Raw genomic sequence first — 15,744 nt, 5'->3', positions numbered from 1 at the left:
CAAACTTTCTCATTTTGTAAAAAATTATAATATTCTATAATAATCTAATATAAATAATTTTTATTATAATATGTCGTGTTATTTTTAAGTTTTCAATAAAATGTTTTACTAAGTTTTACCATAAATTTATATTTATTTATTTTTAACAAATTTTATTTTTTCAATTAAAAATAAGTACACTGCCATCGTACTTTAAAAAAATCTTAAATGAAATGCGCTGTAATAAATGACAATACTTAGTCCTGTTTTATCATTAAGGGAGGTCATGTTTTGATGCCCAGTTAGAATCTTACAACAGTTGAAAATTGTATCATTTATAATGTCTTTACGCTTTTAATTATAAATTACCCTATAAATTATTAAAATTTACGTTAAAAACGATGATATTAAATTTGTATGTTAATATTTTTTGAGGTTCTGTATCTAAAAAATGTGTATGTTTATTATTAAATTTTTGAGGTCGAATGTAGATAATAGATAATATAATATATAATTTAAATGCATAATATATTTATAAAATAGTAATATATTTTAATTTGCCAGATACTGCATGTAAAAAAAAAAAATTACAACACAATTACCTAGCACTATTTTGGGGTGAACAATAAATTAACTTTTTAGTTGGTTAAAATTAAAATTTGTTTATGCTTTACTATCCTACATATATATTGTACAGGGTGTTTCTGAAATGATCGTTTAATAGTATAAGTAGTGAGCACTGTATAGTGGCTCAACAAATATATTTTTTAAAGATATAAAAAAGCTATTTGCATATTTATACTGAACTTTTTTAGTTATCTATTATTATTTTAAAATATAAATCAGTGTTTCAATTAATCATGTATGTAAAATGAAAACAAATAAATTGCACCACAGTTTATCTTTCAGAGTTTTCATACAAAACAATGTGTCACTCCACTTTTTTTTAGTCAGCGACTTGAGCGTGAAAAACGCGTGACGACCTCACATACTGATGCGTATATGAGAATTTTGCAAAAGATACAATTCGAATATTTATTTTTACATTTTCGATAATTTTTTAAAAATAATTTGAATAGACTTTAATTTTGAAGATAGAAAAAAAATTTCATTAGGCCACAACAATGAGAACGATTATGCTACTGACCTCATTCATTTTAGAAACACCCTGTATAATTTATATTATTAATTGTATTATTACTATGTATATATTTTTTACTCTGAGAAAACCTCTCCATTTATAATAACTTTCGTTTTTGAGCGTAATACCGGTCAAGCCGGTGGAATTATCCCTATTAAGTATTATTCATAGGCGTGTCGCTGATATCGGTTACTCTTTACAGTCTGTATTTACTTACACCTACCATTTTCCGTGCATTATTTTAAACGCGAAACAATCGAATGTTTCGTAGTGAGTTGTGTATGTATGCGTGTGCGTGCAAACTATATGGTGCCAAAGACGGGTAATATGATATTGCTTATATAAATTATAACGAAGAGATGAAAGAAACCACACACGATTGCCGTGCAATAATAATAATCAATTAGAATCACATTTCTTCAATTTAATCTCCTTGTATTTTTGTTACCCGCCATACTTATAGTTACTACAGTTTTTTTATTCGGAATATATACGGTCGCAAAACCCATTATTCACTCCGAAGGCCATCCTTCGCTTTGGAATATTAAAAGGACATTTGGATTTGGTATCGCACATTTTTGTAAGATGATGATCGGTATTTTAACACGAATAAGATACATATATACAAATTTTATATCTTATTATAACGGTCTATAATATAGTCTTTAAAAGTTCATTTCAATAACATTATATTATTGAATGTATTGTTCGTTTAATATTTTTTCTTTAATTTGTGTGATTTAACAACTATTAGATTTTATAAAATAATACATTTGTATGATGACAATAAGTTATAGGTTAATGTAAAAAAATCTATCACACAATACCCGTTCGATAAAAACTATGTATGATGTTGTGTATATTATCTTATAAACAATAATAGTGAGTAATGTATTGTTCATGTTGAAGTAAAAATTTAAATCTTTTGGAGTCTATTTTACTAATAGTTAATAGTTGGCACTTCGAATGTGAATGGATAATAAAAGTTAATGTAAAGAGAATTTAAATTCTATGTATTAAATGGATTAATCACTGTAGGTTACACAAACACTATTTTGTATTTATAGGTTTGATAAATAGGCTAGGTTTAATTAATCATTTAATATATTTATGACGCTCCGAATTAATACTTAAAAATGATACATCGCCTATTATTATAGTTATCTATAACTAATACATTTAATTAAACACCCATGTGTTTCAATTTTAAAAATGTATACTTAAATTAATAAGGTTAAATATGTAACTTAAATTTTATAAATAATGAACAAAAATGTTTATTATTATAAGTTATTTTTTCACTCTCATTGTACCTAGATAATATTGTTAGACATCGCGGTGTTTACTTTTAGTTAGGCTTTTAAAATCAAGTTATTTTTCTTACTCAATAAATATTATATTCATATTTAATTTTAATTAAAAACAATTGATTTGATGTTATGATTATTAACATTTTTCCCTAGTTACGGTTATTTTCATTAAATCATAGCTTTAAATTTATTTTGCGTAGTTATACGATATAGTTCATAATTCATTATTATTAATCTTTATGGAAAATATTACCTTTTTATTTTTTTAATTAAAAGTTCATACCATACATTTATTAATTTGTCTTGTATTATTTATATGGTATGAAAACTATATTATATAAAAATATAAAAAAATGTATATTAATTAATTTATAAATTTATATTTTTATGTTTAATAATTTACTTTAAAAATATATCTGCATAATATAATAAAATTATGTTGTATAATTGTTGAAATTTAAATTGGTATGCAAATTTTAATACACGACATATTTGGTATTATTAAGGTACTAAAATTACGTCAGTATATAGGTTTACTTCGCTTTATTTCTTTGTGATATTATAAATTAAATATACAAATAGTATTTTAATATTGATGTATGTTTTATTAGTTAATTATATTAAACATTAATATTTTATGTTATTTTAAAAATATTTAATATGATTATGGATCATTAATATTTTTATATTGACTTTTTTGGCGATTTCAATTTTTTTCTTATTTAAATCTACTTTTTTTAGGCATTCAAAATCGTTGGTACAGTTAAAATTAATTGTATTCCTTTGTACTCGAGTGGGCAGTGGCAATATATAATGTTATTCACTGACTGTTATTTATTTTCTCAAGATCATTAATTTAAATTTGACATATTAACAACTCGTTAAAACATCATTATGCTACTATTGGTAAAAATTCATATAGGTGACAACATTTGTATATTTTCTAAGTGGATACTTCATATAAATTCTTGAATGCAAATAATACAAGAAAAGAAAAAATAGGTTATTTATTGTTATGTCAAGGACAATAATTTAATCAAAGTCAAGATTACTATTCAGAATGTTCTACGAAGATCCACTGATTAATGTAGTGGGATAAATAAGTTTTTAATTGAAGGAATGTATATAGTTATATTCATATGATTATAATATTTGCTTATCTATGGTTGTATCCTAAGTGTTTGTATTAGGTATTTATATTTTTAAAATAATATGTCGTACACATAGTAAGTACTAATAACTTATAAGCTATAACTAATAATTAGTAGTATACCTACTAATGTTTGACTTTTATTTTATATTTCGGATTTCAGATTTTAGGGAAAATTTATGACATATTAATCAATATCAATATTAATTTGTTATAAGAAATATTTTAATTTGGTATTTATGATATTGTATCGCAGTGGAATATATCTTAAAAAAATATAGTTCTAGTCAAACAAAAGTAACCACCTACCAAAGGCATAGTCTACCCCTACCCTCTTCACAAAAAACATTCCCACTAATTAAAAATTAGTGATTAATGTGTCATACGAATACAATAATATTCTTCTATCTATATTTACTTCTATGAGTTACACAAATTTAACTATTAATGTTTTTAGAAGACATATTAAAGTGTCTATTGAATTTTATGTTTCCAAATACTTAAATAATATATATTATTTTTAAATTTATAATAATTTTACCATTGGAAATTCAATTGATAAAATAGCGTTGTCAATTAAATATATTAGTATATAAATTGATAACTCGGTAATAATAACATTGGTTAATTTATAAATCTATTAATGTTATTTATAAGGTATTGTCTATATTCTATAGTCCATCGTATATACACAATTATATTAAGTTTTATTAAATTTATTATTTAAGATACCTATTGAATATTTGTGGGTCGAATATTTATTATAATATAACTATATATACATATAATATAACCGCATATGTATTATGAATGCATTTTAATACAAGGTATTCTTTATTTTAATTTGACTTAGTTCTGTATTAATTATTTAATTGTACATTTTTAATTAATATATTAGTAAAAATATTGTTGTGTGACATGCATTTTTTTTAAACGCGTTCTTTAAAATAAAAATAAACCAAATAAAATACTCGTTATAAAAAAATAATAAATATAAACAAAATTTACTGCGTATAAAAAATGTAAAATTAATGGGACTTACAACTCTAATATCGTGTAATTGTTTATAATTTAAAATTTAGTTTTACAATTCCATTTGTGGTATTATTTATTGAACATTTTTAAATTAAATTATTTAATAAATATTCTGGTTATTCGTTAAAACTTTCATTTAGAATAAAATTGAATGGATTTATTAGCGTGTGTTGTGCTAGTATAATTTGCTTTTATTTTTGGTAATTATTACACTAAAAATCAACCATATTACAGAAAGAAAAATTAATAAAAGCAATGGAGATCAATGTATTTCTTACGAGAGTCTAGTCAACACATTGCTCTCGTTTGGCCTTTTTACATAGTTTCCGGTCCGGAAAGTTTTATAGTTCGATTACTCCAAATTCATTATTATTTTATTTGTGGCCTTGGGATACTGACCTAGAGAAATATGATGACTTACGACGTAAATAATTATCGTTTTATATATTATTTAATCTATCTATATCGAGTTTTTTTCTACTCAATGATCTGCTAATTAGACGATATTAAATACACTACACGAGTGAACCGGGTTCGTAGTTAGGCGCGTTGAATCATCATGGTGACTGGTAGCTGCTTAAAATACCAGGTAAACGGTTACGTCAACCGCGATATTATTACTATTATGTTGTATTATTATATTATGTATACATGCATTGCACGCGCACGCATGTACGTGCAGAAGTCTCGTATATAATAATATGTATGTTATACGATGTCGGCAGCACTATAAAAGTCGTCCTGAATGCGTTCAGCTGCCATATAGGCGTCTACAGAAATTCTTTTCGTAGGGACAAGCTCTATACCAATGTTTATAATAATACGATTTACGAAAGATTGTGTACAGGTTGTACATATATACACTTTATAATACATATGTATATTTTTAAACAAGATTATTATTATTAATTTTTTTCTATAACTTTATAGAAGTAAACACGGACAATAAAAGCTCATTATTGTTAAAAAATAAATTATATTCGTCTCACGACCTCTTCCAAAACGATAACATACAAAATATATTGTGGATTCAATTTTTTACAATAATTTAAACCTTTATTCGTAACTCATAAGCATTGAGACTCAATATATTATCAGCAGATCTCCAAAAAACCAGAAAGGCAAGTTCTATAAAATATTGCTTCCACTTTATCATCGAGAACCTATGGTTGCTGTTGTATCGCCGGAGGTGACGATGACGCGACCCCGCGACAGCGTAACAAATAAATATATAATACACATTATTATATTATTATTTATTATATGTACATAATTAGTCATACGTGTTCAAATACTTGGAAAGGTCGATTTACTGCCTCCCCCCCCATCCCTGAGGGCTTATATATTGCTATATATACTGTCGGTAGTTGCTTACACCTCGATAGATCTTTCGTTCATTACATTATTATGAGTTTCATACAGGGTGCTACACTAAGTGTTTTAATTTTCAAAAAATAATTTTTGTTTTTTTATTCTTTGTTTCGTATTACAATATTTAATTTATTATGTGAGGTTAATGATGTATAAGTTTTTCGTGTAAAACGTGTTTTCTCTCGAAATCACACGGGTTGGTTGAAGCAATTACTAATTAGTGTTGCTGGTGAAATAGATCACTCTGTATATAATATTATGACGTACAATGAACAGGTATTATGATCCACAGCAGCCACTGTGCTAATTAGAAAATTTATCGTACACTTGTATGAATATGTATTTATAGATTATATGAGTCGTGCTATGTGTACCGACAATGAGAGCTCGACCTCAGGTTGTCAGGTTTTGCTGTTGTTGGTTTTCCTTACCTCAGATCTTTTGTTTTTCTCCGAGGTGAAATTGTTATAGACAATTTTCTTAACTTATATCCGACAGAGGAGAATGCGTTTGAAAAATGTCTGCGACGTCGTCCGCTACACAGGCTTTATGTAACAATATTATTACGATATCAGCATGGTATTTATTGCAAGAGTATAATAACTAATAAGTATATAAAATTTTAATATATTATGATATTGAATATTTTATTTTTACTGTATCGGATCATAGTTGAATATCAATGAACATCAATAACATTAAATATATTGTCCCGTTCCGGTATCTGAAAATTTATACACTGTAAAAACGTGTCGTTTTATTTAGTTCTGGAATCATTCAATTGTGTTTTTGTTATATTTCATTTGAAAAAATAATAAAAAATTTATTTTTTTCTGTATAGGTTAGTGTTTTAAACGATTACTATGAATTAGTGAAAACGTGATGAAAAAAAAATATACAGGTTAATTCGTATACACAGATATAATCAATAGTTATTATATAATATACATAGGACCACCCTAATTCTCGAGCGTCCACTATTGTTTTCAAATTAAAACTATGTAGGTATATATAAATTAAACAAACAACTCAATTTCTTTTTTATTATTATTTAAATTACGTCTTTCAAATGCCATAGTCTTATTGTTACTTTGTTAAACGTATGGTATTATTGCGCAATCGTTTTAAAGCATTTATTTTTATACGATAACGTATAAATAATTAATTAATTATACATGATATTACGTTTGGCATACTTTTTGCGTAGGCTCACTGATTATTTTACTGCCTTCTCAAGAACGTTTGATTCATTATATTATATATATATATTTATATTTATGCCTGATTTGGAAATGCACACACAAACACAATTATATTAAAATCTTTTAATTATTTTAGCATTAAAATGTATTGTTATTCAATGTGTGGTACATTTTTATTTAAATATTTAAAATTAATGGTTTTCTTTACGGCTATATAAAAATTCTAAAAATATTCTTTATAAAACGCGACTATTAAATTAATCTTATAGGTACCTTCCTACTATTACATATTTTTAATTAAAGTTTAAATGTGTTAAGAGACTTTTTGTAAAAATACGTTTATTTTTTTTTTTTCACTTATTTCCAATGAATCTGAAGTCTGAGAAATACCATTTTTCATAAGTGAAACTTATGGAATAACATTTGCAATAAATGTAATGGACTAAAATGGTACTTATATTTTGTATTTAAAATAAATTGAGTTATTATTTCATGGTTTTTAATTTAAATCTTAAAAAATTATATTTAATACATTAGTTTAATTATTGTGTTTATACTTAAGAGTGTAAACGATTAAAAATAAAAGTTTCTTTTAACACAAAATAATCTATATACTCGTATAATTTTATAAAATATATAGATTTTTATATCATTATTTTTGCTCAATAAATCCATCAAAATTAAGTTTCTACAACTCTCAAAATATATGATTTTGACATAAAAATGTATATCAGTTAGGTAGTCTCAACGCCAAATTATGATTTAAATTAGAATTATTCCATTTCATATACTTACTTGACTGTCTGCCAATCTAAAAAGTGTACCATATAACCATTTATTAAATTTAATTGTCTCTAGTTGAGTCGGATGTGTCATTTTTGTATTTAAAAATATTCACCAGAAAGTTTTTGTTGAACTTTTATAATTTATAAAAGAATCATTATTTATATATTTTTTGAAAACAATTTTTTTTTTTTGCATTTTATTGCATACAGTTTATTAAAATGTAGAATTTAACATGATTGTCTGATAACAGGCGTGGATTCAAAAGGGCCAAGGAGCGATTGTTTCTCCTCGTATTTATATTCTGGATCTACACCTGTCTGACAATATTGAATATAAAATTACTAAGAGTACGTGATGTCCACGTATGTTCTCTCCGTATTACAAACAAACAACAAGATAAATTATTATCCATCTGAATACATTTTATGTTGATAGTTTTTTTTATAAATAATCATAAATAAAGCTATATTATCAGATTTAAAGGTAAAACAATTATCTGTAATCTCCGTTGCTTTTTTTGGGATATATTTTAATTTTTAAGCGATTGAATTACGATTATTTTAAAACGTTATTAAGTTACAAGTAACAAATTCTTCTTGTTTTCATAATATTCTAACATTTTTTTTTATTTAAAAAAACGACTATTGAACACTGATAATACTTTTCTTACCTTTAAAATTTATGATAATTTCATATTATGTTAATTTGTGTCAACTTAGAAGGCGGAGACATCGCGCGCACTAAATTTTAAGTGTTTTAACCATAAATATATAATATATACATAATAATAATATTATTGATATTATGTAGGCATTTTTTCTATGTAATGGATTTATTAAATGGAATAAGTAAATTCTATTCATTACAGTTTTAAAAATATCTATGTGTGCATTGAATTATTGAATATGACAATGTAAACACCATAATATGTACAATGACATATGTAATAGAACAGTTAGAATTAATTTGGTTTGTTTCAAAAATAAAATAAATAAGAAATTAGTATTGACTTTGTGTCTAAATAAATTACCATAATGTGTTTTTGTAAATATTATCTAACATATTGTATGCTATCTACGAGTTTATAATATATTAATTATTATTAGGTAGCTATTTCAATTTTGACAAGAACGGTCATAAAATTTAAATATACTAAATTTGAATTTTAGTGTAACGCTAAATGAAAGCCCAAAGGCGTAAAATATTCCAAATAGGTCGAAGAAAAAATTCGAAGTGTTTCGCAAAAGCGATAAATAAATTCTTGTAAATTATTCGATTACGTGTAGCCGGAACGCTCCCAGATACAGTAATTACACGGTATTGCATGTCTAATGAATATTGTTATATTGGGTATAAACTGAACTGTTGTTGTTATACATTTTAAAATTTAGATATGTCGTAATTTGTGTAGTTTTACGTAAATCTATTTGTATTATAATAACTAATAAGTGTATTCTAGATGAAGTTTTTTGTAAAACTAGTGTGTAGGTACTAAGTACTTATATAATAATATATCAGTACATTATACATGTGAGTTATATATTATAACTATATGTCTATATAGGTCATATATTAATAATAAATGATTTACTTGTGTAAACTATAATATGGGAAATATGTTTTTAACCGGAAAAATAGTCCTTTATATTATGTTTACTTTAAAATTTTGCTTTTATTTTCAGATGAAAGAGACGCCATACAGAAGAAAACGTTTACAAAATGGGTAAACAAACATTTGAAAAAAGTGAGTAATATATTATACATTTTACTATTTAGTATTATACGTATACGTATCATAATATTTATATATTATATATTAGTATAATTAATATATACTCAATGTTAATAACATATATAATATGAACACAAATAAGTCGAATGTTAATAAAAATAATTATGTTATACTTAAAATCCTTAAACTTTGGTCTTAAATTTTTAAGATGATGGTATAGTCAATAGTCATTATAGATACCTATTAATAGTTATGCACGTGTCGAGAACAAAATATTATACATTCCCATTATTTGAATAGTGAATTGCATCGTTTTTGTTCACAAAAGAGTCTTATCATTGAACAAAACAAACATGCGTAAATGTTTATACTGGTTAACGTATAAATAATTTTATTACCTAGTCACTCTGTTATGTTTAGTTGAGCCTGGAAGTTTTTTAAGCAATAAAATATATCTATGTACAAAAACAACATATTTTATATTTTAAATATAATTGTAGTTTAACATTTAAGAAAAAGTCTCACGTTTTATTGCTTATAATACGGTTTTGGGTGATATATTTTTAAGTTATTTCACAATTTCTTCTGTTACTTAAAATTGTAACTGTCATATAACTCAATATATAGTTTTACAACAAGAATTTATTTTACAAATAATAAAATCAATATTTTTGTATGATGATGTTTTTTTTATTATATCGATATCTTAAAATAATGTGTTGATTACATTTTGAATATGAACACATTTTAAAAACAGTAAGCGCTTTTGTATACGACCCTACAAGATAGTTTTAACATTAATTTAGTGTATAATTTACTGTGATACCATACCACATACTCATCATTATGTTATGAATTTCGAATCCAATATTTATATTTTTCTTTTTTTAATATGAACTGTTCAATTATAGTAATGATAACTTACTGTAAAATAGATAATATATTATACAAATAACTGAGGATATTATGTTAGTTTAGTTACATATAAATAAACTTTTATGATGTAAAAAATATTTTTTTTAAATATATTTGATTTATAATTGATTGAAGTTTTGACTCTAAATTATCACTTCCATGAAGTAGTGATTTTGACTAAATTTTAAAAGAGGGGAGGGAAAATTATTTAATGCTAAGACACAAAAGAAAACTTGTTTTCTTTCTCTTTCAAAAAAAGTGTATTAACCTTTTATTATTGTTATATTTAAAAATGTTATAATATTTATTGTTATAACTTATAATGATATAAATTATTTTTTTTAATATATTCATGTATTAAAAATAATTTTTCAAGTCCCTAATGTAGGGGTATTGTGAAAAAGTTATCAGCATCATACACTAAAAATAGCATTCCTTACGTAATTTCCGATGGAAGACATAGGAGTATAGGCCAAAACAAGATAAGAAAAAAAATCGCATCGTTACAAAAGTGCCAAAATTCTAGATACATTCGTGTCGCTGTTAATTTGATATTTTATCGGATATCAAAAATTTTAAATATTTTGATAAATTGAATAAATATGGTTAAAAAATCAACCAATTTATCAAAATTATATTTTTATTTATATTTTACTATATTGATTATTAAAATTTTGAAATATTTTAAAACACTTACATAAAATATTATAATTGGTGCTTACAATATTTCTTTATTTTTTTTTTATCTTTTGCGCTTATGGCCTAAAAATGATGGCGCAAACGATATGTCATTTTTGTATCTTTGGTACATATATTCGTTAAAATATTTAAAAAATATATATTATAATGTAAATAAAGAACAATTTTTTTTTTTGTTGATAGTTTGTATAATTTATTTATTAGAAAGAGACAATATCTGTTAGCTTTTAAAATATCAGTAAAATTTAGTTATATACTAAGAGATAGAATTCTGATGCCCGTGAAATTCGCAAATAATACTCCTATAAAAATTCTTTATAATTATTTTTGTATGATTTATCCAATATTTATGGATGAATATTTTATTTTGATGTTACATGCTCTGTATGTCGAAAATGTCGTTAAAAATCTTAAAACCACATAAGTCTGTACATGCAAATATAAAATAAAAAATATAATTGTTGCTCGCGCTAACTTTTTTAAACCTGTTATATTTTAAAGGGTTTAGATATTACAATACATCTTATGATGTATATTCATAAATAATTTAGAGGGTGATGTTCTCTATACCGTAATTGTTTTTATTGCATTCTTATACTAGCTTGTTTATACTTTTATTTATGACTAGAGTTTTGTCCGTTAAGTATTTAACTTGAAACTAAATTATTTTTTTTTCGTACTTGAAATACATTTAAAATTTTTTTTTTGTTATATTCTACAAATATAAATGTTCATATAATCCCAAAAATTAATTTACATCAAATTTAGTTAAGAATAAATTTACTTTAACTATTAATTTTAAATGTATACAACAATATTTTTTATTGAATAACATTTAAATATATGTTTCTAATAAAAATAATATATATGTGAAATTATGAAGGCATAAAGTTGGGTACCTATTGTTTTAGTAAATGTTCACATAAATAAATGAATTTATTTGTAAATACAACAATGATTCTATTTATTTATTTATTTATTTATTTTTGATCTTATTGTGCATATGCTTATTATTTTTCGTTATTAATTTATAAGTTTTGGGTCAAGGTATAAATAACATATTAGGTACCTAAAAAATATCAACGCCAACTGATTTTTTCGTACTAGTTAATGATGTATCCACCAACACAAAACGGAAATATTTAAATATTATATTATTCATTTTGAATAATATATTTTGGTTTGGCAAAAATATGTTTTAAGGATTGGCATATGGTGGGTATATATTACTTCCGTTATCAAAAACAAAATGTATTTTATCTTTCAACAATATTAAAATAAATACTAACCTTAAATTGCAATACATTATATTTTATAGAGAGTAAACCTTCTTGAGTATTATTACGGTTTCGTATTATTATTAATCAATTATTATCCAATATTTATAAACAACCGTAAATAAATAGAATCTTTTTAGGGGGTGATACGTATTACAATATATAATATTAATTTTTATGTTGCTGTATTGATAAATACTTGTTTATATAAGTTATTTTTATATTTTTTTTTCATTTTCCCTGAATATATGAAAGCAGCATTGGAAATACTCGAAGGTAGGATTATTTAGAAAAAAATAATAATCATAAGTCACGTTTTAATTTGACACGATCGGAATTTCGTTCATTTTTCTCGTTATTTATTTTAAAAGTAAATGAGTAAATTGTATGTTTCAGACATACACTTGTTTGCAGGCGTGTTCTAATTCTAGTTGTTCTTGTGTAAGTTTTCTTAAGTTGAACGTTTTCAAATATTTTCTTTTGAGTGAATTTAGAAGTATTATTACTTTAACCTATAGGTTGTGTGATTTTGTGTGTGTAGAAAGTTTATATATTTTTTGTTACTGCATTCAATGTGTTTAGTAGTCTCTATATCACGTTTTTCTGATTTTTTAAAATCTATTTACATAATTGTGTATATTGTATTAATTTGTGGAGCTGTAGTTATTTTTATAAAATATGTTGATTGTTGATGCTTTAATAATAACAGGTAAATGCATGTATGAAATGTGAGTGTTTAACAATAAATTATTTGGTTTTACAGGCAAACCGTCACGTTGGAGACTTATTCATCGATTTGCAAGACGGCTTGAACTTGATATCATTACTCGAAGTTTTATCCGGAGATCAACTGGTAAGCAATAAATAATATTAAAAATATAGACAATTCGTTACAAAATTATACACATATGAAGGTATTGTTTTTTAGAAAAAGATAAATGTTTTTCATGTATTGGATAGTATTTTATATGTTATTAGAAAAATTACTTTCAAGGTTTTTGGGGTGTGCCTTGATGGGATTTGTAACGTGTCAGATGATCATTAGGCCATAATAATCGATGTTTTGAGTAATCGAAAACTTTTGATAGTACCTCAACACGATATTTTTTGTGGGCGGTTTCGACAATTCTGTCGTTTTTAATTGTTATCTTTTGTATTTTATAATTTAAGGGGTAGGCTAGTACTATTATATAGTAGAGTTGTAAAAACCTAATTGAAGGAAAATGCTATTACATCCAAGAAAGGTGTTCCCGGCAAACCGGACAATGATAATTACGGCCAGCAGCTACTTAGAACTTGATATTCCGTATAAAGTGATGCGCCAAGGCCTGAAATACATCCTTGTCTTTGTTTTGCTGGGGAAAATTGTGTAATACAAATTGTAAAAAAAAGTCCATTAAATTGTGCCTATTATTGTTGTGTTTCAATGAATATATTGTATTGTTTATCTTTTCTTAATCATTGTAAATCGTATATTTAATAGATTGACAAAAACAAGTTAATTTGTACTCTAAATATTCTATAAATATTAATAATAATGGTTTCCGAATTCGTTTTCAGCCAAGAGAAAGAGGAAAACTCAGATTTCATATGTTACAAAATGTTCAGATGGCACTGGAATACTTGCGTTTCAAAAAGGTTAATAATTCTACTTTTATAACAAACAGTTGTAAGTTATATTAATTTGTGTTTGTTTTTAGATCAAACTGGTGAACATTCGGGCCGAAGATATTGTAGATGGCAACCCAAAACTCACGCTGGGTCTCATATGGACCATCATACTTCATTTCCAGGTTAGTATCATTAACGTTTATTGCGGGGTATGAGTATTTATGTTCGGATAGCCATATCATATAAATTGTTACACAACGCTGGTCACGTGTGATAGAACTAAACACAGGGCGCACCTGAAAATCATGTGTGGTTGATCATGGCCTATACAAGTATAGTATTTATTGCTAGTTTTTACGTTTTCAACAATTCAAAACATAAAAATACATAATTTAAAAGTATGTTACAACTAGAATATATTAAAAAAGACTATATAATAATATGACGTACCTACTTATAATTTTGTGATTTCTTGTTTGTTAATAAATATATATTTAGTTTTGTTAAAATAATATTTTAAATATTTCCTTTTAAAATATGCTTTCTAATTATGTCGATTTTCCAAGTAAACAGCGCGTTTAATTCAATTGTTTAAGAATACAATAAATAGCAATGGGTATGTTAATAATTATTTATCATATTCCTGATGTATCTTAATAACCTCCAAATAGTGAATTAATTTTATCAGCTTTTATTTGAAAATCTAATAGGTATCTCAATATAATTTTGTGTAATCAAGTATTAAAAATTATATAAACATTTGTTGAGTATATTCTATGATAGATATTTTCTAGAGATTTTATATTGGGAGTTAGATAGGCAACTATAAAAACAGTAATGTAATAGTAGTTACCTCAACAATTTTTTTTAAATAATTAGAATGTTTTTATCATGTAAAACAAAAAATAATAAATTATAAGTTGTAAAACAGGTAAATAGTTAATTATTAACTTAACTTCTTTTAATTTTTTACACTTTTTTACTTATATTTGAGTATTAATTTTCAGTGTTCTATAATTATATTATTATAGTAATAATTATAAATAAGTTTATTTTTCTATATTTTTTTTTAGCTTTTTATTGTAAAAACATATCTTCGATTGAAAGTATGTATTTTTAATTATTAATATGGTGCATTATATATTATTTTATAATAAATTTAAATTAAAGTTTTTTCGTTTGAAATGTTAGTATAAATGTAAAAAGTCTGAACAGATAATGGTTCTATCATCATTGTTTAATAATACAAACTACCACTAAATGATAAGTATATAGTAAGTTATAATAAATAATTTATAATATTAATATTGTCCTTTAAAAAAACATATTTTTTCTTTTAAAAACCAAGGTTAATTAATTTGTTTTACTCATAATAATTGTACTTATATGCGTATAGGATTTGTTTGTATGTTTTTGGTACACCAGTTAAAATTATACCCTCCACGTGGTGACAATAATTTTTCAATAAAGCTTATTGAAATGCGTTAAATTATTATATTTTGGTCAATGCATTTGCGTATTAGTATTAGCTACGGT

At 24.3% G+C, this 15,744-nt stretch overlaps 1 protein-coding gene across 14 annotated transcripts in view; it reads left to right on the top strand.

Annotated features, from left to right (window-relative positions):
- LOC113550476 (dystonin) overlaps window positions 1-15,744 on the top strand; it is a 74,359-nt gene that overhangs the window by 21,668 nt on the left and 36,947 nt on the right. For 10 of the 14 annotated variants that reach the window (XM_026952324.1, XM_026952336.1, XM_026952326.1 and 7 more), the window contains 6 exons: window positions 9,657-9,718; window positions 12,856-12,873; window positions 12,994-13,038; window positions 13,361-13,450; window positions 14,158-14,235; window positions 14,298-14,390. In XM_026952324.1, the coding sequence (XP_026808125.1) occupies window positions 9,657-9,718; window positions 12,856-12,873; window positions 12,994-13,038; window positions 13,361-13,450; window positions 14,158-14,235; window positions 14,298-14,390 (386 nt within the window). The remainder of the gene's footprint in view (window positions 1-9,656; window positions 9,719-12,855; window positions 12,874-12,993; window positions 13,039-13,360; window positions 13,451-14,157; window positions 14,236-14,297; window positions 14,391-15,744) is intronic. The other 4 variants (XM_026952337.1, XM_026952338.1, XM_026952329.1 and 1 more) reach the window with 1 other exon arrangement.

Source organism: Rhopalosiphum maidis, chromosome 1 (assembly GCF_003676215.2).
Source record: "Rhopalosiphum maidis isolate BTI-1 chromosome 1, ASM367621v3, whole genome shotgun sequence".
Lineage (NCBI taxonomy): Eukaryota > Metazoa > Arthropoda > Insecta > Hemiptera > Aphididae > Rhopalosiphum > Rhopalosiphum maidis.
Note: the sequence above shows the minus strand (reverse complement) of the source record. Positions and strands in the feature narration are given on the sequence as shown.